The 18,908-nt window shown below is 42.9% G+C and overlaps 1 protein-coding gene across 6 annotated transcripts in view; it reads right to left on the bottom strand.

Moving 5' to 3' along the window:
- Positions 1-18,908, bottom strand: part of DUSP22 (dual specificity phosphatase 22) — a 59,952-nt gene that overhangs the window by 8,410 nt on the left and 32,634 nt on the right. For all 6 annotated transcript variants that reach the window (XR_013995662.1, XM_081086258.1, XM_081086259.1 and 3 more), the window contains one exon: positions 7,423-7,472. Coding sequence is in view for 5 of the 6 variants with exons in the window: in XM_081086258.1 (XP_080942384.1) it covers positions 7,423-7,472 (50 nt within the window). In the remaining variant the exon portion in view is untranslated. The remainder of the gene's footprint in view (positions 1-7,422; positions 7,473-18,908) is intronic.

Here is an 18,908-nt window from a genome sequence, read left to right as displayed (position 1 = left end):
TGGGAGCACCGCAAAAGCATCCAGTGACACAGGAGCTAACAGTGCTCCACCAGGCGGGCAGGCCTTGCTGTCTGGGGACAGGGTGGGTGCTGTGGCAATCACCAAGATCTTGCAAAGATGACACATGAATCCTTTTGCTGAAATTTCGGAGTGGGAACATCTTACGTCCAGTTTTCATACTTGCACATCCCAAACTATGTGCACAATGGAACCTAGGTCTTAAGCACTGTGGAGTGTATCTGGGTTCAAGAGCAGCCTTGTCACATCTCAGAATAAGAGGTGGGGGGTGTGGGTGTGGTCAGGAGGGCAAATCTAAGCTTGCCATGGCCTAGAGACAGTGTGCAAAGGAACTGAGGGGCCGAGGGCGGGCCCTCACTCTGCCCCCACCAGAACCTTACTCCTCCAGCTCTAACTGCATCCAGTGCAAGTGCAAACGAGCCCACGAGGGCTCCTGTGCACCCTGCAGAGCCCAGAGTGCCTGGCCCAGGGGCACAACGATGCCAACAAAGTGCCTGCTCAGAGCCCTGCCAGGAAACTTGACTCATGACACTTTAGGCATGAGGCCAAGCCAGGCAGCATTCCTAGAAATGCCTTTTCCAAGAAAAGCCAGGAGGCAGGCGTGCTCACTACTGCTTTGGTGTGTTGCAGGGAGTGGGGGGTTATTTCCAGGGAAGCTAATGACATAAGCCCAAGCCCTGGCCATTAAACACCCTCCTCCACAGTGGGAAATACCCACGACTCTGGTTCTGATATTGCTCCACCCTCTGACTGAAGCAGAAGCATAGCCTGAGGCACCATCGCACCACAAACTGCTTCCATAAACACAGGTTCCCTATTCCTGCTCCTCATTGGGTATTTGCTTCCACACATTCTGTACTAAGCAAGCCAGCCTGCTGGCTCAGAAGGAAAGCACAGCCTGCAAGTGTTCCAAAAGTGCCTCTGCCACTGACACCCAGAGGGAATCCCTGGGCCACGTGTTCCACACTCACCCAATAATGCTGCTGCTGCTGACACTAAGAGGGAACACATGGACCATATGTTCCACATTCTCCCAGTAATGCTGCTGCTGCCGACATCCAGAGGGAACACTTGGGGCCATGTGTCCTCCACACTCACCCAATAATGCTGCTGCTGCTGGTGACCACCCAGAGGGAACCCACTGGGCAGGCAGAGGGCACTTCAGCAGAGATATCCTTCATGGGGCTCAGCAAACAGCCCCACAGCTGTATTGCCCAGGTGCCCTTCCTCTTCTTCTTCCTCAGTCTGTGCTAGCCTCCTTGTGGACCAGTACATCCCCAACCCCTCCTTCTCCATCCAGAGACAAGAACCAGGGCCAGCCATGCTTTCCTGACCTCCAGAGAGCAGCCAAGCAACACCATATGGTGTTCATCTTTGTACTCCAAGACTACAAGTCTTGGTCACTGCGATCCCCCTGTGGGCATGAAGAGTCCTGTCCTGTGAGGACTCTGCCTCCGTAAGCTGAAGCCCAGAAATGGCCCAGCACCCTGATGGCAGCTGGGCTTACTCACTGCAGCCATACAGACAGCAAAGCCACGAATTTTTGTGCACCAGGCCACTAGTATGTAATTTATTTTTGCTAATAGCTACTCTTTGTGGTTTTGATTTGCATTTCCCTAATAATTAGTGATGTTGAATATCCTATATAATAAAAGACTAATATGCAAATTGTCCCCTCTACTGGAAGTTCCGACTGGGAGTTTGACCAGGGGGTGGGGCCAGCCCACCAACTGCCCTCGGCCCCTCCCCCTGGCTGGCCCCGCCCCTGATTGCTCCCCAGACACCACCTGAATTCATGCACTGGGCCTCTAGTGTTTTCATATGTCTTTTAGTCATTTGTATTTCCTCTTTGAAAAGATGTCTATTCAGATCCTGTGCCCATTTTTCAATCAGATTGGTTGTACCTTACTTTTCATTCTGGCAAATAAGGTTATTTTATTTTTATATTATTATTTTTTAAATATATTCTTATTGATTTCAGAGAGGAAGGGAAAGGGAGAGAGAGAGATAGAAACATTAATGATGAAAGAGAATCATTAGTCATTTGCCTCCTGCATGCCCCACACTGGGGATTGAGCCTGCAACCTGGGCATGTGCCCTGGTGGGGAACTGAACCATGATCTCTTGGTTCTTAGGTTGACACTCAACCAACTGAGCCACACCGGCTGGGAAAATAAAAGCAATCTAAAAAAAACCAACACACCCAAGAAAAAAACAAAACCCCTCTTTACCATCTAGTACAAAATAATTTCACAAAGAATAGTTCAACACTACAAACACTAGAAAGACATAGTCTAAGACTAAAAAATAGTTCAAGTTAAAGCCTTATGAAAAATGCAAAGCACACTTTCCACACATTTCTCTTTCTACAGACTGCAATGTCCTTAGGAGCCGTGTGTGAGCACGTGTGTGTAAGTTCTCATGTGTGTATGCATCCGTTTGGAAGGGCCATCAAGGGCCACCTAGCTCTGATCTTGCAAAATTGTTTTTTAAATAATGAAAACAAAGAAAAATGTAAATAGGAGAGAGTACAGAGGACATCAGCTACACTACATAAAAATACACAAAAAGATAGGGAGGTAGAATGAGGCAAGGAAGTTTTATTGAATTGTTAAATATCAGCTCTCTGTACTCTAATGCCTCTTCTCTTCAGGAGAACCTCAAGCAGTTTAGAGATCTGTTTGATTCCCCAACCCTGGGATGTCATGAAGGCTTTACGATAATGAGACAATGTTGCCAACTCCCCAGCATAGACCAAGCTCCTGCATTTGACAGAAGGAGAAGATAAAAAATTAGAGTTATACCCTTAATGATGTCTACATATAAAATGCCAACTTAATAAACATTAAAATAAGAATGAACAAAATAAGCTGCTACACACCTAACCACTCACTTTCAAAGTACATTACCACTCCTTACTTGAATACACAGAAATTAAAATCTTATCTTTGCAGATGCTTAGTGTTCATAAACACTTCTACTTATCTCACCTAATACTATAAAATTGTGTGAGATAGTTATTTTACAGTGAGAGAAGTAAGGTTAAAACAGCTTCCCTAGGAAAGCACAGAGAGAAAGCAAAGGCAAATATTTCCAAAACCTTAATTCACCAACCCATCTCCATCAGCCGCTTGGAGAACATGCAGCTGTGCAGTTGATACAAACTCCAGGATGTCCCTCATTGTAACAAGTCAAGCAAAGTGGGCAGCCTGGATCTGGGGGGTTATCGCCACTATGAGAATCTGAATTTTCATGTGCCTTGACTTTGCAAGGCAAAGTGGTTGGGGAAACAGCTAAAATCTTAATGCAGTGGTTCTCAACCTTCCTAATGCCGCGACCCTTTAATACAGTTCCTCATGTTGTGGTGATCCCCAACCATAAAATTATTTTCTTTGCTACTTCATAACTGTAATTTTGCTACTGTTATGAATCGTAATGTAAATATATGATATGCAGGATGTATTTAGGCGTCCCCTGTGAAAGGGTCATTTGACCACCAAAAGGGGTCGCGACCCACAGGTTGAGAACCACTGTCTTAATGTGTTAATGTTATCTCAAACCAGGTTTCTGCATATCAAGTTCCTGGAAGATCAGATGGGGAGTTAGTGAGTACTGAGGCCAAGATAGAGAATTGACCTTTCTGGGCAGCGGGTTTGCAGCAACTGAATACCAAGTGACAGCAATGTTTCAAAGATCAAAATTAGCAGAAGAATTCCTGTGGATATAGAAATCTGTGGGTAAAGATTTAGGATATAAAACCTTAAGTTATATTCAAAGCTGGAAATAATTTTTAAAATACATAAGTTTAAAACAATAAGTAATACAGTTTTGTAGAATTTATTTTGTCATTAAATATAGGGACTCTCACCCTGGCTGGTGTGGCTCAGTTAGTTGAGCATCGTTCCATGCACCCCAAGTCACCTATTCAATTTCTGGTGAGGGCACCAGGTTGCAGGTTCGATCCCCAGTCGGGTCATGTACAGGAGGCAGCCAAAGAATGTTTCTCTTTCACATTGATGATTCTTTCTTTCCCCCCTCTCTCTTTCCCTAAAATCAATTAAAAATATTTAAAAACCTTACCAGTCTTGGTTATTAGGCATTATTATTATTATTATTATTATTATTATATCCTTTATAGAAAGGAAAAAAATATAGGAACTCTCAGGCATCATAAATTACAAGTGGCTGCACTAAAGAACTACCAGTTCTAATTGGGTTACCCAGAGACACGATTCCTCTCTCTTTTGTTAGCAAGAGCATTAAGATTATTTATCTTCTGACCACCCACAATGGTTGATCATACAGAAATGAAGGTTCACTCTAGCCTTCAAATGTTCCTAATATTTACAGGCTACACAAAATGAGATAGGTCATATAGACAGAGTCAACTGTTCCACCTGCAATAGTAAGTTTGTAGTCTGCTTATATTCTGAAAGCATGCTTTCGTTTAGAACAGCGGTCCCCAACCGGTGGTCCGTGAACCACTGGTGGTCCATGAGGTCCAAAAGGTTGGCAACCGCTGGTTTAGAAGGCATGCGATGCTTTCCAATAAAACATCTGTAACAGGTAAAGAGAAAAGCTATTTCATAGGTTGTCTTAACATACAAGGCATGCTCAAAGTTCAGCTTAACTCCATATTCTCCATTTAATTTTAGTAGAGCAAGAAAAACTTATAGAATCATGCCCAAAACCTTACTATGCATAAGCGTTGCTATTACAAAGGATTTAAAAATAAATTTCCCTAAAGAACCACACAAATGCCTATATGCCTAACGCCCAGCAGCAGAGTGCCAGTTTTTCTGCCTTTTGGTGAACTATGGTCTGGCCTTAGTTTTTCAATTGCAATAGAGGTTGTGCTCTGCTAAGACTTCACTCCAACAGCAGCAATGTGCATTCTCTGCACAGTTCTGTCATTAGCCCCAAACATGGATGCTGCAACAACTCCCAACTGCAAACTCCTCTCCTACACTACGCTTTCATCTAAATACAAGGAGTGGGTTAAAGAGGCAAACCACACATATTGTAACAACATCGTTGTACATATTTGGCACAGATAAGAACTAACTCAAATCTTACAGGTTAGTCCTCTGGCTCCACGATGATGGTGATTGGGCTGATTTTGCCAGAAGCAGCTGCATCCCCCTTCCTGTCACCTGACCTTTCCACAAGCACACCTTCCAAGGAAATGAAGCAGGCCGCCTGAACACCGAAACTTATTTTCAACTACTTTTTCTGTAATTCCCAAGACACAGTAATATCCTCTTATTTTCAAAAGTGCCTAGAGTTCATAGAAAACACTTTCACATATATGATCTCACCTCCAAAATCCTAAAGGCAGGCCTTTTTCAGATGAAAGAACTGACTTGCCCAAGGTATTTGAAACTTGTTTTAAAGTTGAGATCTCCAATTTTGGGTCTACTGCTCACTTGTCCACATAGCACAGGACACTCATGTCCACTCACTGCTGCTCATACGTGGAAAGTCAGGGTCCTGTCCTGGCAAGCCCAGAGATTCACTCGTAACTGCGCTGAGAACCCTGAGGGGCAGTGCAAAGTACACGTGGTCATGTATCCTAACAGCAAATGCCCAGATGTGCTACAGTTTGATTCTTCCGAAGAGTCAGAGAGCCAATTAGGTATTGACAAATTCAAGAGTATGTCAGAATCTCAGTTTGAGATAAGAGCAAAGCAACCATTCTAAAAATAGCCACCAAAATACAGGCAGAAGATTGCTGTGGGCTCAGAGAAAGGCAGTGGCTCACTTCCTTCCGTACATACCATGCCCTCCCAACCACTTCTGTTTCTTGGCACAACTCATAACCAAGGAAGTTCTCTAAAGCATCTTCCCCTCCCTCCAGACCAAAGCTACTATTGTTTCCCTAGTGATCTTAGTAAAATCCTTTCTCCACCAATCTTAAAGATTGACTTTTCCTAGGAAATGTGGAGAGTCACTTTGAAAACATGAGCCCTGGGTAGAATGTATTTGCCCCCACTTCCATCTACCCCTGCCCTTTCCTGATCTACCACCTGTGCCCTGACCTACCCCTCTCATCCTTCTCCATATCAATCTGTCTGCATCTAGCCCCATTTTTTTTTCCCCAAACAGGTAGACTGCACAAAATTACTGCCTAGCCTGTGATTTCTCTTCTCTGCAGCAGTGAAAAATCAAGTTTGGTTAGTGTCCCACTTTGACAGCTTTTAGAGGCTAGATACTTGGGATCCTACATGTAAAATTCTGCAGTCCGTACTTCTGATATGTAGGATTTGCAGGCAATAGAATGTGAGAATCACAAGGGATGTGTCCTGACAAGTCTATGGAATCCCAAATGCACAACACTACCATAGCTTTTAACTTTCCTGATGAAAAGAAGTAATATGTAATTCTAGGAGTGTTATTGTATCTGACCTCCAATAACAGCAGAAGGTCAGCCTGAGAGGCAGAGGTTGGTGTCTGTGAGTGCACTGAATGGTTAATACTTTATCACTTCTGGAAACTAAAGAGTGTGAACGTTAGAGCCATAACTGCAGTGGGTCTCCAGAGACCTGTCCTCCATTCTACCAAAGCCTACTCCTACGGGTCTCCATATAATGGCCGTTGATCTGGAAAAGATAGCAAGGACACATTTCTCTTTACAGAGACAAAACCATGTCAAAGATGTATTCAACTGTGAAGAAACAGAGGGCTGGACTTTCCTAAACCAGGAAAATCTGTTCACTGGACTCGGACCGACCTTACAAATACACTGTGCCACAGAGTGGCCATTTGCCACATGTGGCCGTGGAGTACTTGACATAAAGCTGATCCGAACTGCTGGCATTATAAAGAAAGCTTGCTTGATTTTGAAGACTTAATATGAAAAAAAGGATGTAAAATATCTCATTTAAAAATACTTAGCACATGGTTGAAATTGAAGTATTTTGGATATACTATTGTAAATAAAACATTACTAAAATTCTTATCACTGATTTCCTTTTACTTTTTTAATATGCCTCCCAGCAAACTCAAAATTTTAAGTGTGATCGCATTTGTGCTTACAGTCTATTTCTATTGGATGTGTTACTTTACACAAAACCCACAGCTCCTGGAAGGGTTTGCTGCTAGAGAAAGGATGAGCATGCTAACGGTTTGATCTGAGGTCCTCTTTTTAAAAACCAGACTCTTCTTACAGACTGCTCATCAGTTACTGTACAGACCACCAGCAAACCAAGCTCGCCTCTGGCTCCAGGCTGCCCCACTGGGCAGCTCACACCTGCGTGGGCCTCACCTCCTCTCTGATGAGACAGCAGCTGTGCAAAGCAGCAAGGGTTCGCGGCCCCAAGACTCTACTCTCCTTTACGTATTTGACGTTGCAGTCCTTTAGCCATTTTTAATATCCCCAAATAATACAGAAAAAAAACAACTTACAGGTTTTGAGATGGTGAATCCGCTGCTGGAATGCACAGGTATTTAACCCCCTGTAGAATGATAAAAAATAAAAGATAATACCCAGTATAGAAAAATATTTTAAGGAACTATTTACTAAGGTCAAAAAAATAAAAAATAAAAAGGAGAAGTTTGTCACTCATCTTTTGTTGCCAAGGAACTGGGGAAAACTCTTTAATTAAGGTTCCTGATTATTTTCCATGACTGTGTACACAAATGTTCATGCTCTGGTTTGGAAACAGCTTGTAGACAGGGGGCATCAAAAAGTGAAACAACTAGGCACTTCCCAGTAAGTGGTAAAAATTCCAGAGCCCTCACCTCAGATGCTCGTTTACATGTTCCACATTTTTATCAATTTTATTTAGGATCCACTGGTAGTAAAAACCTTAACATGATATCTAAAAATTGTAACATTATGGTACGGTTTCTTTATCAAGTTTAGTATGAAGAGATTTCAATTTCACTGATGTACCTACATGATAGGAGTTTCTACACAAGGGAAGTAATGTGATTTATTATGTCTCCTTTCCAAGAAAGCAAAACTTATTTATTAAGCTAACAGGTTTTTTAAAAAAATAAATGGTTTGAAAAAACAAACTTCATATAAAATTTATTAAAAGTCTATAAAAATTTTTATGTCAATTCATGCTGCATAAAAATCAGGTTAAATTTCAGTTTTATTAAATTTTAGTTGTTTCTTCATCAGAAGGACTTAAAGTATAGTTTAAAAGGTCTTCAGTGTCAAGTGAAAATACAAAGACTAGATGTCTCAGCAACCTTGGCTTCATAAAGGCTTAAATGGACCATTTTTAAGCCTCCTCTCCAGTAGCCTAACCTCATGGACTCTTGCCATTGTGTCATGAGAAATAAGTGTCTGGGAATAAATACATCAGTAACTGGAACAAAAACCAATGTAAGAGAGTAAATGAAGGACAAGCATGTAGGATAGACAACTATAGTTCCCTCAGCAGACAAAGTCATAAAATAACATCTTCTAGGACTTTTGAAAAGTTTGCAGTTGTTTGTTAAAATTTTACTATTAATTCCTGTCATTAGGAATACCTATGCTGTACTTGCTAATGTAGTCTTGTAAGGAACATCTAAGTTTGTGGCTGGCCCAAACCCTGTCACAGCTCCACGTTTAAAAAAAATTATGTATCTATCATCTATCTATCATCTATCTATCTATCTATCTATCTATCTATCTATCTATCAATCATCTATCTATCTATCTATCTATCTATCTATCTATATTCGTATTGATTTCAGAGAGGAAGGGAGAGAGAGACAGAAACATCAATGAGGAGAGAGAATCACTGATCGGTTGCCTCTTGCATACACACCCTCCCCCGCCAACTGGGGATCAAGCTCGCAACCTGGGCATGTGCCCACACCAAATCAAACCATGATCTCCTGGTTCATAGTCAACACTCAACCTCTGAACCTCACTAGTTGGGCTCCATTTTTTAAAAATCTTCACCTGAGGACATGTTTATTGATGAGAGAGAGAAAGAGAGAGAGACAGACATTGATAACATTGATTGGTTGCCTCCCTTAAAGATCCCGACTGGGGATTGAACCCAAAACCTAGGTATGTGCCCAGAACGGTAACTGAACCTGCAAACTTTTGGTACATGGCACAATGTTCCAACCAACTGAGCCAACCCAGCCAGGGAACAGCTCCACGTTTTGATGCTCCCTTACATAGTGAACCCCACTTTCTCAATACAGAGTCCACACCAACTACTTTTTTCATCCTCCTTTGCTTTTAGGGTTCCATCATCTGACAAACCCACACCAGGCAGATTTGGAAACAGGACATGGGAAGAGTAGGATGGGTAAAGAGCACCAGCTGGGCAGGTGCAGATGGTGGCAGAGGCGGCAGCAGACCTCACTGGGCCAGTTGTATGATGTGGTCTGGGAATTATTCCGGGAATTTCAGCTGAAATCCTATTTCTCCAGCTCCTCTGAGGAGACCATAAATAAGCTCTCAACAAACCCCTTCCTGCTGACGCGGACCCAGCGTGAAACCTGTTGTCTGCCATGAAGACACAAGAGAATTCCACTTCCTGTCTCCTTTTATGAGAGGCTAGAAAAAAACTCATTTCCCTACTTAGTTCTCAAACATATATTTTTTCCAGCTTTGAGTCAATCATTACATCTCCCAACAAAGGGTCTTTTGGGCCTTGAAGAAGACACGTTTTATCACTGCTTGTCCAGATGGGAGCACTTTATGTGAGATCGCACAGGCTTTAATGCACCAAGGATAAAATTTAAGGATCAGCTGCCAGAAGAAAGCGAACCAGCAGATTATTCCTCCTTCACGTCTTGCTTTGTCGTCCTCAGTTGCCCCCTCTGTCTCCGTTTCCCTGGACGCAGTGCTGTGCTCTTCTGGAAGGACTGAGACAGTTGTCTGAAGTTCCAAAGCACCTCCAAAATCAGACAGGTATTGGCTCAGTAATTTAAAGGGAAAGAAAATGGGATGGATATTATACTGTGAAAAAAAGTCATTTCACTCCTTCTGTCCATAGAAGCCACACAAACTTGTTCGTGTAGATCACACACTGATCATTTCATACATCCACCACTGAAATGACTCACTTTTTTTTCTTAAAGTGAGAGTTGGCCATGGATCAGACCCAGAAGCTTGTGAAATTCTTTCCTCCAGACACTTCCTCCAACCTCTTTCAGAATACTTCCAGAGGGACGAGAGGATTTTCAGGTTCCCACCTTCCCTTCCATTGTGATCATCAGTCCGAGCAACATAAATTAATCAAGGACGCTGAGATGGTTCCCCTCACAGAGAGTGAAGATGCTTGCCTGTCATACATGCTGACTGACAGCCACTTGATTCTAAAATCTAAAATCTAGAATCTGAAGTCAGCATAGTCCATATATTGGAGGAAAGAAAAAATGAAGGAAAGGAAGAAAGTGGCAAGAAGTGGAGGCTAAAAAACTCTTAGCTTATTTAGAGCATTAAATGCCAACAGCAATGTGGTTAGAAAGCACTGTGCTTCCTTTAGGCATAATGTACAAGGGAAGGAGGCCAGCCCCACAAGGCAGGAAAATGACAAAGGGGACCCCTTCCTTCCTGAGCTACAGCAGATGAGAGGGACAAGGCAACTTTGGAGGAGGCCACTTTGGTCTGTGGTGTACCCCTCCCCTTCCTTCACTGGCTGGGATTGAGATGCGGCATGTACAGCTTCCCATCTGTGAAGCTTCTAAGGAAGAACACAATAGCTCTGGCCATGAGTTTGGGGATCCCATACTGTTAAGGCAGGACAGAGAAAATATAAAACATAAGGTAGGATCTCTCAAAGATACAACACTAACCTTCCCTGGAATGGTGCCTCACACATAGTAGGTAGGCACTCACTAAATGTCTGTTGACGATGAAAAAAAAACAAGGCGAAAAACTGCTAACATAAAGATCACACTACAAGAAGTGCAGGGGAAGGAAAACGTTGTCAGGCACCCATGCCTTATCCCTGTGATCAAGGAAACCAGGCCGGACCTGCATCCACGCTGCGCAAGGGCACAGTGCATGACTCTGCAGACTCCGATCTCCTGCCTGCCTGCTCCCGTGGGACCGGCTAAGATGCATCTCACTGTGATCTACAATGAGAAGGGAACAACCTATGCAAATAAGCAAAGAAAGGAGTCAAAACTGTCGAAATGCTCAGCTGCTTGCCCCCAAGACCATCTATTTATCTTGGCTTAGTCATTAACAAAGCACAGAAAGTATCTCTCTTGGAGGCCACAGGCTACAGAACATCAAGTACTTGAAAAAGGCTTTGGATGCCTGCACATGTGTACAGTTCATAGCCGTTAATTACTAATTCAGAAAGCTGCAGGAGTGGGGCAGCACGAAGGATCACAACACCATGAGAAGTCTGGATAAACCTAAAATTATCCTAGTAGCAACAGACCTGGCTCTGCAAATGTGATATGGAATCGATTTTCCTTTTAATTGGACCTATATAAGACCATTCTCTAGTACTGAGGTCCATAGAGGCAGAGATAAGGGACAGGATATCCTATGTATGTCTGCAGCTAAATTATGGAAAGTATATCAAACTTAAAGTAAAACAAAAGAATATAAATATTCTAGAACAATCTGAAAAAAATCGTAAGTTCTAAAAATAGCAGCATTACCATTAGCATAGCATTTTAGGTATTTACTACTTCACATTACCTCTAATGTTTAAAAAATACATAAAGCTAAAATTGATTATCTCCTTTTTAAAAGAAAATTCTTACTAAATAAATAAAAACTCAGTACTTTCCATGATGTTTCAAAAAGTGGTTGGTGGAAAGCCAATTAATATTAAACTTTTATGGAGCTAATAAATGTCACATTATAAATTTTCAGTTCAGACAGCTGGCCCAAGACTGCACTAAAATACAGAACCTTCCCTGCCCCCCCCCCCCCAACACACACAACCTCCCAAAAACTGAGTCTATGCATTAAGACTCTCATGATTTCTATGAAGGAAAAGAAAGAGCAGCTCCTTTCTTTTGGCAGTTTAAGTGGCCTGACATGTTCAGAGCATGGCCTAAGAGGGGCCTAGGGAGAGGATAAAGGTAGAGAATTCTAGAAAAGCTCTTATCTACACTGACCACACGCATAGGGAATATTCATAATACCAAGGAACATACCAATCAGCAGACATAATGTAGAAAAGATTAGGAAAACACAGGACAGTAAGAGTCACGTGAGATCTGCCCAGTAAAACTCTTGGATCAAGTTTTTGTATTGGGCTTTGAAAGAAACATTAGACATCAGTGGCTGAGAGTAGTTTTAGAAAGTATCTCAGAGGCTCTTGAACAAAAGGTTAAAGCTTTCTAAATGCACATTCTCAAAAGTCCTAATATTGTTCAGTTTTCTGTTTCAACAAGCATAGTAACCACCAAAAGTAAGTTTTGGCCTTTGGGCCTGAAACGAAAGAATACACCTAAAATGGTATGCAAGCAAAGACTTCAAAGTAGGGGAAGATTCTGATTTCAGGACTAGTAAAGAGATCAAACTCTCGCTTTTTCAAGTACAATTTCTAAAATTCACTGGTCTTTTCTTTCTGAAACATAGTAAGTAAGAGTCATCTCAAGAACCTAGTTGATATTCTACTTTTCAAAGGAAAGATAAAGCCCTTCAAAATCTGTTTCCTCTCTCCCAAGAAAGTTAATGCAAGCTATAATTACAAAATGTAATTATATTCTCTGCAATGACCCATCAAAACCTAAGAGAAAATGTAAGTAGCAGGAGAGGGAGTTTTCAAAGGGCCAGAATCGGGGCATCTCAGCAATGGAAGAGTCACTTTAACTGCTAATGACTGGAAACCTTGGTTTGTCATCTTAGCCCATCAAGTGCCAGCAGCGGCATGTGTGTGTACATAGGAGAGGTCCTCTTAGAGAGGCGGCACTTTTTCTTCGACAACCACACTTACGAGATATCAGAGTGTTACAATGAATTGGACTTTGCGGTTCCCAAACACAGAACTCTTTATTTTTTTTTTTTTTTTTTTTTTTTTTTTTTTTTTAAATATTTTATTGATTTTTTACAGAGAGGAAGGGAGAGAGATAGAAAGTCAGAAACATCGATGAGAGAGAAACATCGATCAGCCGCCTCCTGCACATTCCCCACTGGGGATGTGCCCGCAACCCACGCACATGCCCCTGACCGGAATCGAACCCGGGACCCCTCAGTCCGCAGGCCGACGCTCTATCCACTGAGCCAAACCGGTTTCGGCCAGAACTCTTTATTATAATTAGGCATCTAACACCCATTAGTGAGTTGAGAAAAATAAACTGGGGACCCTATGAAGAGCTAATTTCACAATACTCTCAACAAAACTGATTACAAAAAAGAAACATTACATTAAAACAAATTTAAATTTGGACTATCCCACACCTGACCAGAAGCAAGACCACAGCTTATACAGTACTCCCCTCCTTATCTGAGGTTTTGCTTTCTGTGGTTTCAGTTACCTACAGTCAACCACAGTCCAAAAATATTAAATGGAAGATTCCAGAAATAAACAATTCATAAGCCTTTTGTTTTGTTTTTTAATTAATTTTCACATTAAAATATTTTTTAGTGTTGGCAGTATTACAGATATCTCCCATTTCTCTCCCTTCCCCGCCTCCTCCCATCTCCTCCCTCACCCCCAGGTCTTCATCACCCTATTGCCCATGTCCATGGGCTGTGCATATAAGTATATAAGTTCTTTGGTTTATCTCTTCTTGTCCCCCTAACCCAGTCATTGGCAAACTGTGGCTCACGAGCCACATGCGGCTCTTTGGCCCCTCGAGTGTGGCTCTTCCATAAAATACCGACTCCTGCGCATGGGCCACGAAGTTTCAATAGCACTGTACGTGCACGCCTGCACGTGGTATTTTGTGAAAGAGCCACACTCAAGGGGCCAAAGAGCTGCATGTGGCTCATGAGCTGCTATTTGCCAACCACTGCCATAACTCTACATGGAGGTATGTCAGTCTGTTCCACACCTCCATCAATTCATAAGCTTTAAATTGCATGCCCTTCTGAGTAGCATGATGACATCTTGCCTGTCCACTACATCCCACCTGGGATGCGAATCATCCCTTCATCCATTCATGCTGTGGATGCTCCCCACCCTTCAGGCACTTGATAGCTGTTTAGGTTATCAGATCACCTGTCAAGGAATCGCAGTGCTTGTGCTCAATTCACCCTTATTTTACTTCATAATGGCCCCAAAGTGCAACAGGAGTGATGCTAGAAATTTAATTATGTCGAGGAGAAGCCCTACAGTATATGTGTGGATGGGACAAAAACATATCATATATATATATATATATATTGGGTTCTGTACAATCCAGGGTTTCAGGTATCCATTGGAGGTCATGGAACGTATCCCCCTAGGATAAGTATATTATTACAAAAACAAAAGTCTTTCCCCCTTGAGACAACTACTCTTTGCACTTTATTTCATTGTGGTAAATTATACATAACATATATAAAATACACAAAACATTTTAGCCATTTTTAATAGTTCAGTGGCTTAAGTATATTTACATTTATATCTCCATCCATTTCCCCCAAATTTTTCATTTTCCCAAATGGAAATTCTGTACCCATTAAACACCAACCCCATATTCTCCTTCCCCCAACTCCTGGACACCCCTTCTACTTTTCTGTCTCTATGAATTTGACTACTCCTGGAATTTTATATAAACCTAAAGGTAATTTGACCCTGAAAAAAATAATCTGGCCACACTTGTGAAGAACCCAGAGAGGGCAATCACCAACTTGAACTTGCTTTCGAATGCAGAGGCTGGACTGGATGACCAGTCTTCTTTATCGAGGCCCCTCTTTGCAGAGTGCACGCTCCAGAGCAAGCATGTGGACATTCCCACCCAGTTTACAGATATGGAAATATGGAAGCCAAACCCAATACCTGGCATGTGCATTTTGATTATTATTTCTGAATTTAAGACTTTTCACATAGCCAATAACATTTTAAGGGGGAAAAGTAGAATACAAAAGTATACCCATAGAAAGATTACATCTGCAAAAACTTACATATACCTGTAGACTAAGAACTGGAAGTTAGCATAAAAAACAAAACCAGGTAAGGTCCCAGGGGTGAGATTCTTGGCCATCTTTTTTAACTATCTGTACTGTAACAAAAGTCTCACATAAATAATTGTAGAAAATGAGCAGAGGATAAACACAGTCCTTTAGCTATGCAACATAATTCATGTTTTAAGTCCAGGTTTTAAACTGAAGATGAATTTTCTTACAGTACCTATTTGCCACTGATTCTTCCTGCACCTGCTAAGTTTAGGAAACACTACTACAAATAACAACTTCCAAGAACTCTGTGGTGCCTGATAGGTTGAGGAGGGGTGGTAAGGTCAGAGTGGAGAGACAAGATTTAGCCCTTGGTTTGATTTTGTGAGAAAAAAATGCAAATGAGAAACCTCTAACACCTGTTGACTTCTTTCAGGTTAGTCAAATAATGACATATATTTGACTTGTCAGATCAACAGATGAGGACCCAAATGCTTATTTTTGCTCAAGCTATTTCAATGAAAGGCTAACGTGGGCACAGCCAGCACATCCGATTTCCTCGAGCCAATAAGGGTGGGTTATGGGAAGATAGCGAGGGAGGCTCACGCCAGCTCAAACCCACCACCGCAAGCCCTCTTCTATGATTTCAGTTCTGTCTGAGGACTGGCTAATGTACTCAATGTGACTCATGAGGAAAGCAGGGCCAGTTTCAACAGTGTCTCCAAACCAAGTAATGGCACAGTATTACTTAATTAATGTTAATGCTAAATGACCATATAAAAATTATCGTGAATGAAAACCCATGCTTAGGAATGATCAGGAGAAATCAGCAGTAGAAACTTCAGGAGTATTCCACAGGTACACCTTGTAAAACATACAAAGGTACATTTTCATCTGGTCATAACTAGGCTGCCAAAAAAGAGTCCAGTGGGTCCTTCCTGTTTGCAAAATGAAGAAGACCCTCTCCAAAGTCCTGCAATACTGACCCGCAGCTTACCCTGCTACTTTCCCCAGCTCTCTAGGCATCCTAGCCTACTTGTGAGTCTCCCCAAATGTCTTGTACTTTCCTGCCCTCCTCCCCAGGTTCCTGTGGTCACTTTTCTCTGGAATACTCTTCTCCTGCAGGACTCCTCCCAGTGGCACTTCCTCAGGAAAACCTCCCAGATGTAACCCACTGCCTCTGCAGCAGCTTCCCCCTCATCCCTCTCCCCTCCTTTCCTTGGACTCACTCCAGCTCCCTGTTCTAAGTGCCCATAGTACACACCACCCACGAAGCCAGCACGAAGGCACTAGGGGACCAGCACATAGGACAACGACTGCTTGTAAATGGTCTCTCCCATTAGATCTCCAATCCCTTCAGTGCATAGATCCTATCTTAGTCATCTTTCTTTCAATATTCTAGCACCTCTCTCTTCAAAGATCACCAATAAATGCTGTGAAGTAAAGGAAGGAATACATGGGAAGGAAGACCCACTATTACAATTTTAAGCACACGGACACCAATCCAGGCTGGGCAGAGGAGCACTATTCCCAGGCTGGACAGAGGCACCTGGGCCATGGTCCAGTGCAGGCAGGCGGGCAGGACAGCTTCAAGCAGTCACACACAAAGGGCTAGGCCTCCATCTTTAGTTTTCTCTATGCTCTAAATGGTCTCAGCAGGATACTGTGACTGGTCTCATTAACAAAGGAAAGTTATAACTAAGGTGAAAGCAGGCAAAATGCTCAGAAATTTCCAGGACTTGCATTAAATTGTGGAGTAAATGGCTCCAAGCTTTGGACCCAACACATGCTTCTGGAAGATACTGGCCCAGCCACTGAGGTCTGTCCCAGCTATGCTCCATCCACCTGGCTGTGAGGACCAGAGCTGGCAAATTGAGGCCCCTATTTATTGGGACCCAGCCACATCTGCTCACTGACATATTATCTCGAGCTCCTTTCACACTACAGGGGACAAGGATACCACCACAGAAACCTCAGGGCACACAAACCAAGGGCAACATATTTATTGCCCTTGATAGAAAAAGTGTGCCAAGCCCTGGTCTAGATAGTGACACTTCACGAAGTCATTTTGCTGACTGGAGTCATTCTGTGCATATTTTTCCTTGACATTTAAACATCTGATACAGCATGCCATGTCCTTAGGATTGCAACTTTTAATCATCAATTGTGCTCAATTCTCTTCCTACTCTGTGAGAGAAAGAGACGAGGGGTTTTCCTCTAATATAGGACTGGTTAAACACGGACACTAGATGCGATATATTGAGAGCAGTTGGTGGGTGCTAAGTAAATTGTGGAAGGCGAGCTGTTGTCAGTGGCCTCCACCATGATGGCAGTCCTTCGTTACCTGCAAACGTGGCACCTCACACACCAGGCACTGAAGGCCACAGCAGATGAGCCAGAGGAACTAGTGTAGAGCCACGCGCACTCTCCCAGAGGTCTGAGACCTGAACAAGTGCACCTGTCCTAGCTGTCCTCACCTTCTTGGCAAGGTAAATGGTTTTCCTTCTCCAATCAGCCCTCTACCCAGGCAGCAGCATGACACTGAAACACTGTAGTCTCTTTCACAGATTGCTAAGCCGACCAGGTGGCAGACTCCCTCACTATCACAAAATGACAGATCCATAGCAGGGCAAGTGTCGACTTAGAAGACGGCCACTGTCTGTAGGCTTAGACACAATTCATAGCACTTAAGATTTTTCTAAATAAAATTTGTGATCCTTTGGGCCTAATGTCACATCCTCCATGTGGGATCAGACCCTAGAATTGGTTTCTAGAAAGAAGCAAACACTGACATAGAGCAGGGAGCTGCCCGAGAGAGCTGGCCAGTTCGACATGGGTAGGCAAACAATGTGCACAGGGTAGATGTCATAAAGGCACCTGTGTGAGCCACCAAGAGGGGTTACCAAGCTCAGAGTCGGTACAGAGAAGCAAAGCGAAGAACAGCAACTCTCCATTTCCCCTGAATACGAGGGAGCCTGGACCTCTATACCCAGGTGAGGTGGGTAATTAGAGATTGCACTCAGTCCCTACATTTTCTATGTCCCAAAAGCAACAGGGGAGGGGAGCATCTTCTCTGCTCTGCTCTGAGTGCTGGCTGGTCAGTGTTCCAGGGCCTTCCTTCAAAGGGCAGCACTTCACCAAGTCTTCTCTCTCCATGGCTGCCATTGAAAGCTGGCCAATGGGCTATTTTTACTCTGACAGCTGCATCCTCTTGCACTGCGTACAGAAGGAAGTCCCAGGCCACCTTGGTTAGAGCCTGTGCGAGGGGAACTCACAAGGGGAGAGAGAGAGAGAGAGAGAGAGAGAGAGAGAGAGAGAGAGAGAGAGAGAGAGAGAGAATGGGCCACCAAGTAGCCAGAGGCCTCTCACTTGAGTCAGCAGGACCTTGAGGTGACTGGGTGACGCCATTCACCACAATCCCACTGCAAATGCAAGAGCAGCAGCAAGAGAGGCTCTGTCAGAAGAGGGGGGAGGCCTCGCTTGGAGAATATTTAAAAAAATCAAATGCGCCCTAACCAGTTTGGCTCAGTGGATAGAGCGTAGGCCTGCAGACTCAAGGGTCCCAGGTTCGATTCCGGTCAAGGGCATGTACCTTGGTTGCGGGCACATCCCCAGTAGGAGGTGTGCAGGAGGCAGCTAATCTATGTTTCTCTCTCATCTATGTTTCTAACTCTCTATACCTCTCCCTTCCTCTCTGTAAAAAAAAATCAATAAAATATATTTAAAAAAAAATAATCCTTGAGATGTGATGCTCTCTACTCTTAAAAAAAAATTTTAAAAATCAAATGCTTGAAAACATTCTTACTTTGTTAGCTATGAGATTTATTTTGTCTTTAGAGTGTAGGTTCAGGGTGTTAAATAATGCAGGTTAAGTTAGAAATCATTTGCAGTAGATCTGAAGCTTCCTCCTGCTTGGGTG

This window comes from Myotis nattereri, assembly GCF_964212035.1.
Source record: "Myotis nattereri genome assembly, chromosome: 3".
Lineage (NCBI taxonomy): Eukaryota > Metazoa > Chordata > Mammalia > Chiroptera > Vespertilionidae > Myotis > Myotis nattereri.
The sequence above is the reverse complement of the archived record's forward strand: the minus strand, read 5'-3'. Positions and strand labels throughout refer to the sequence as shown.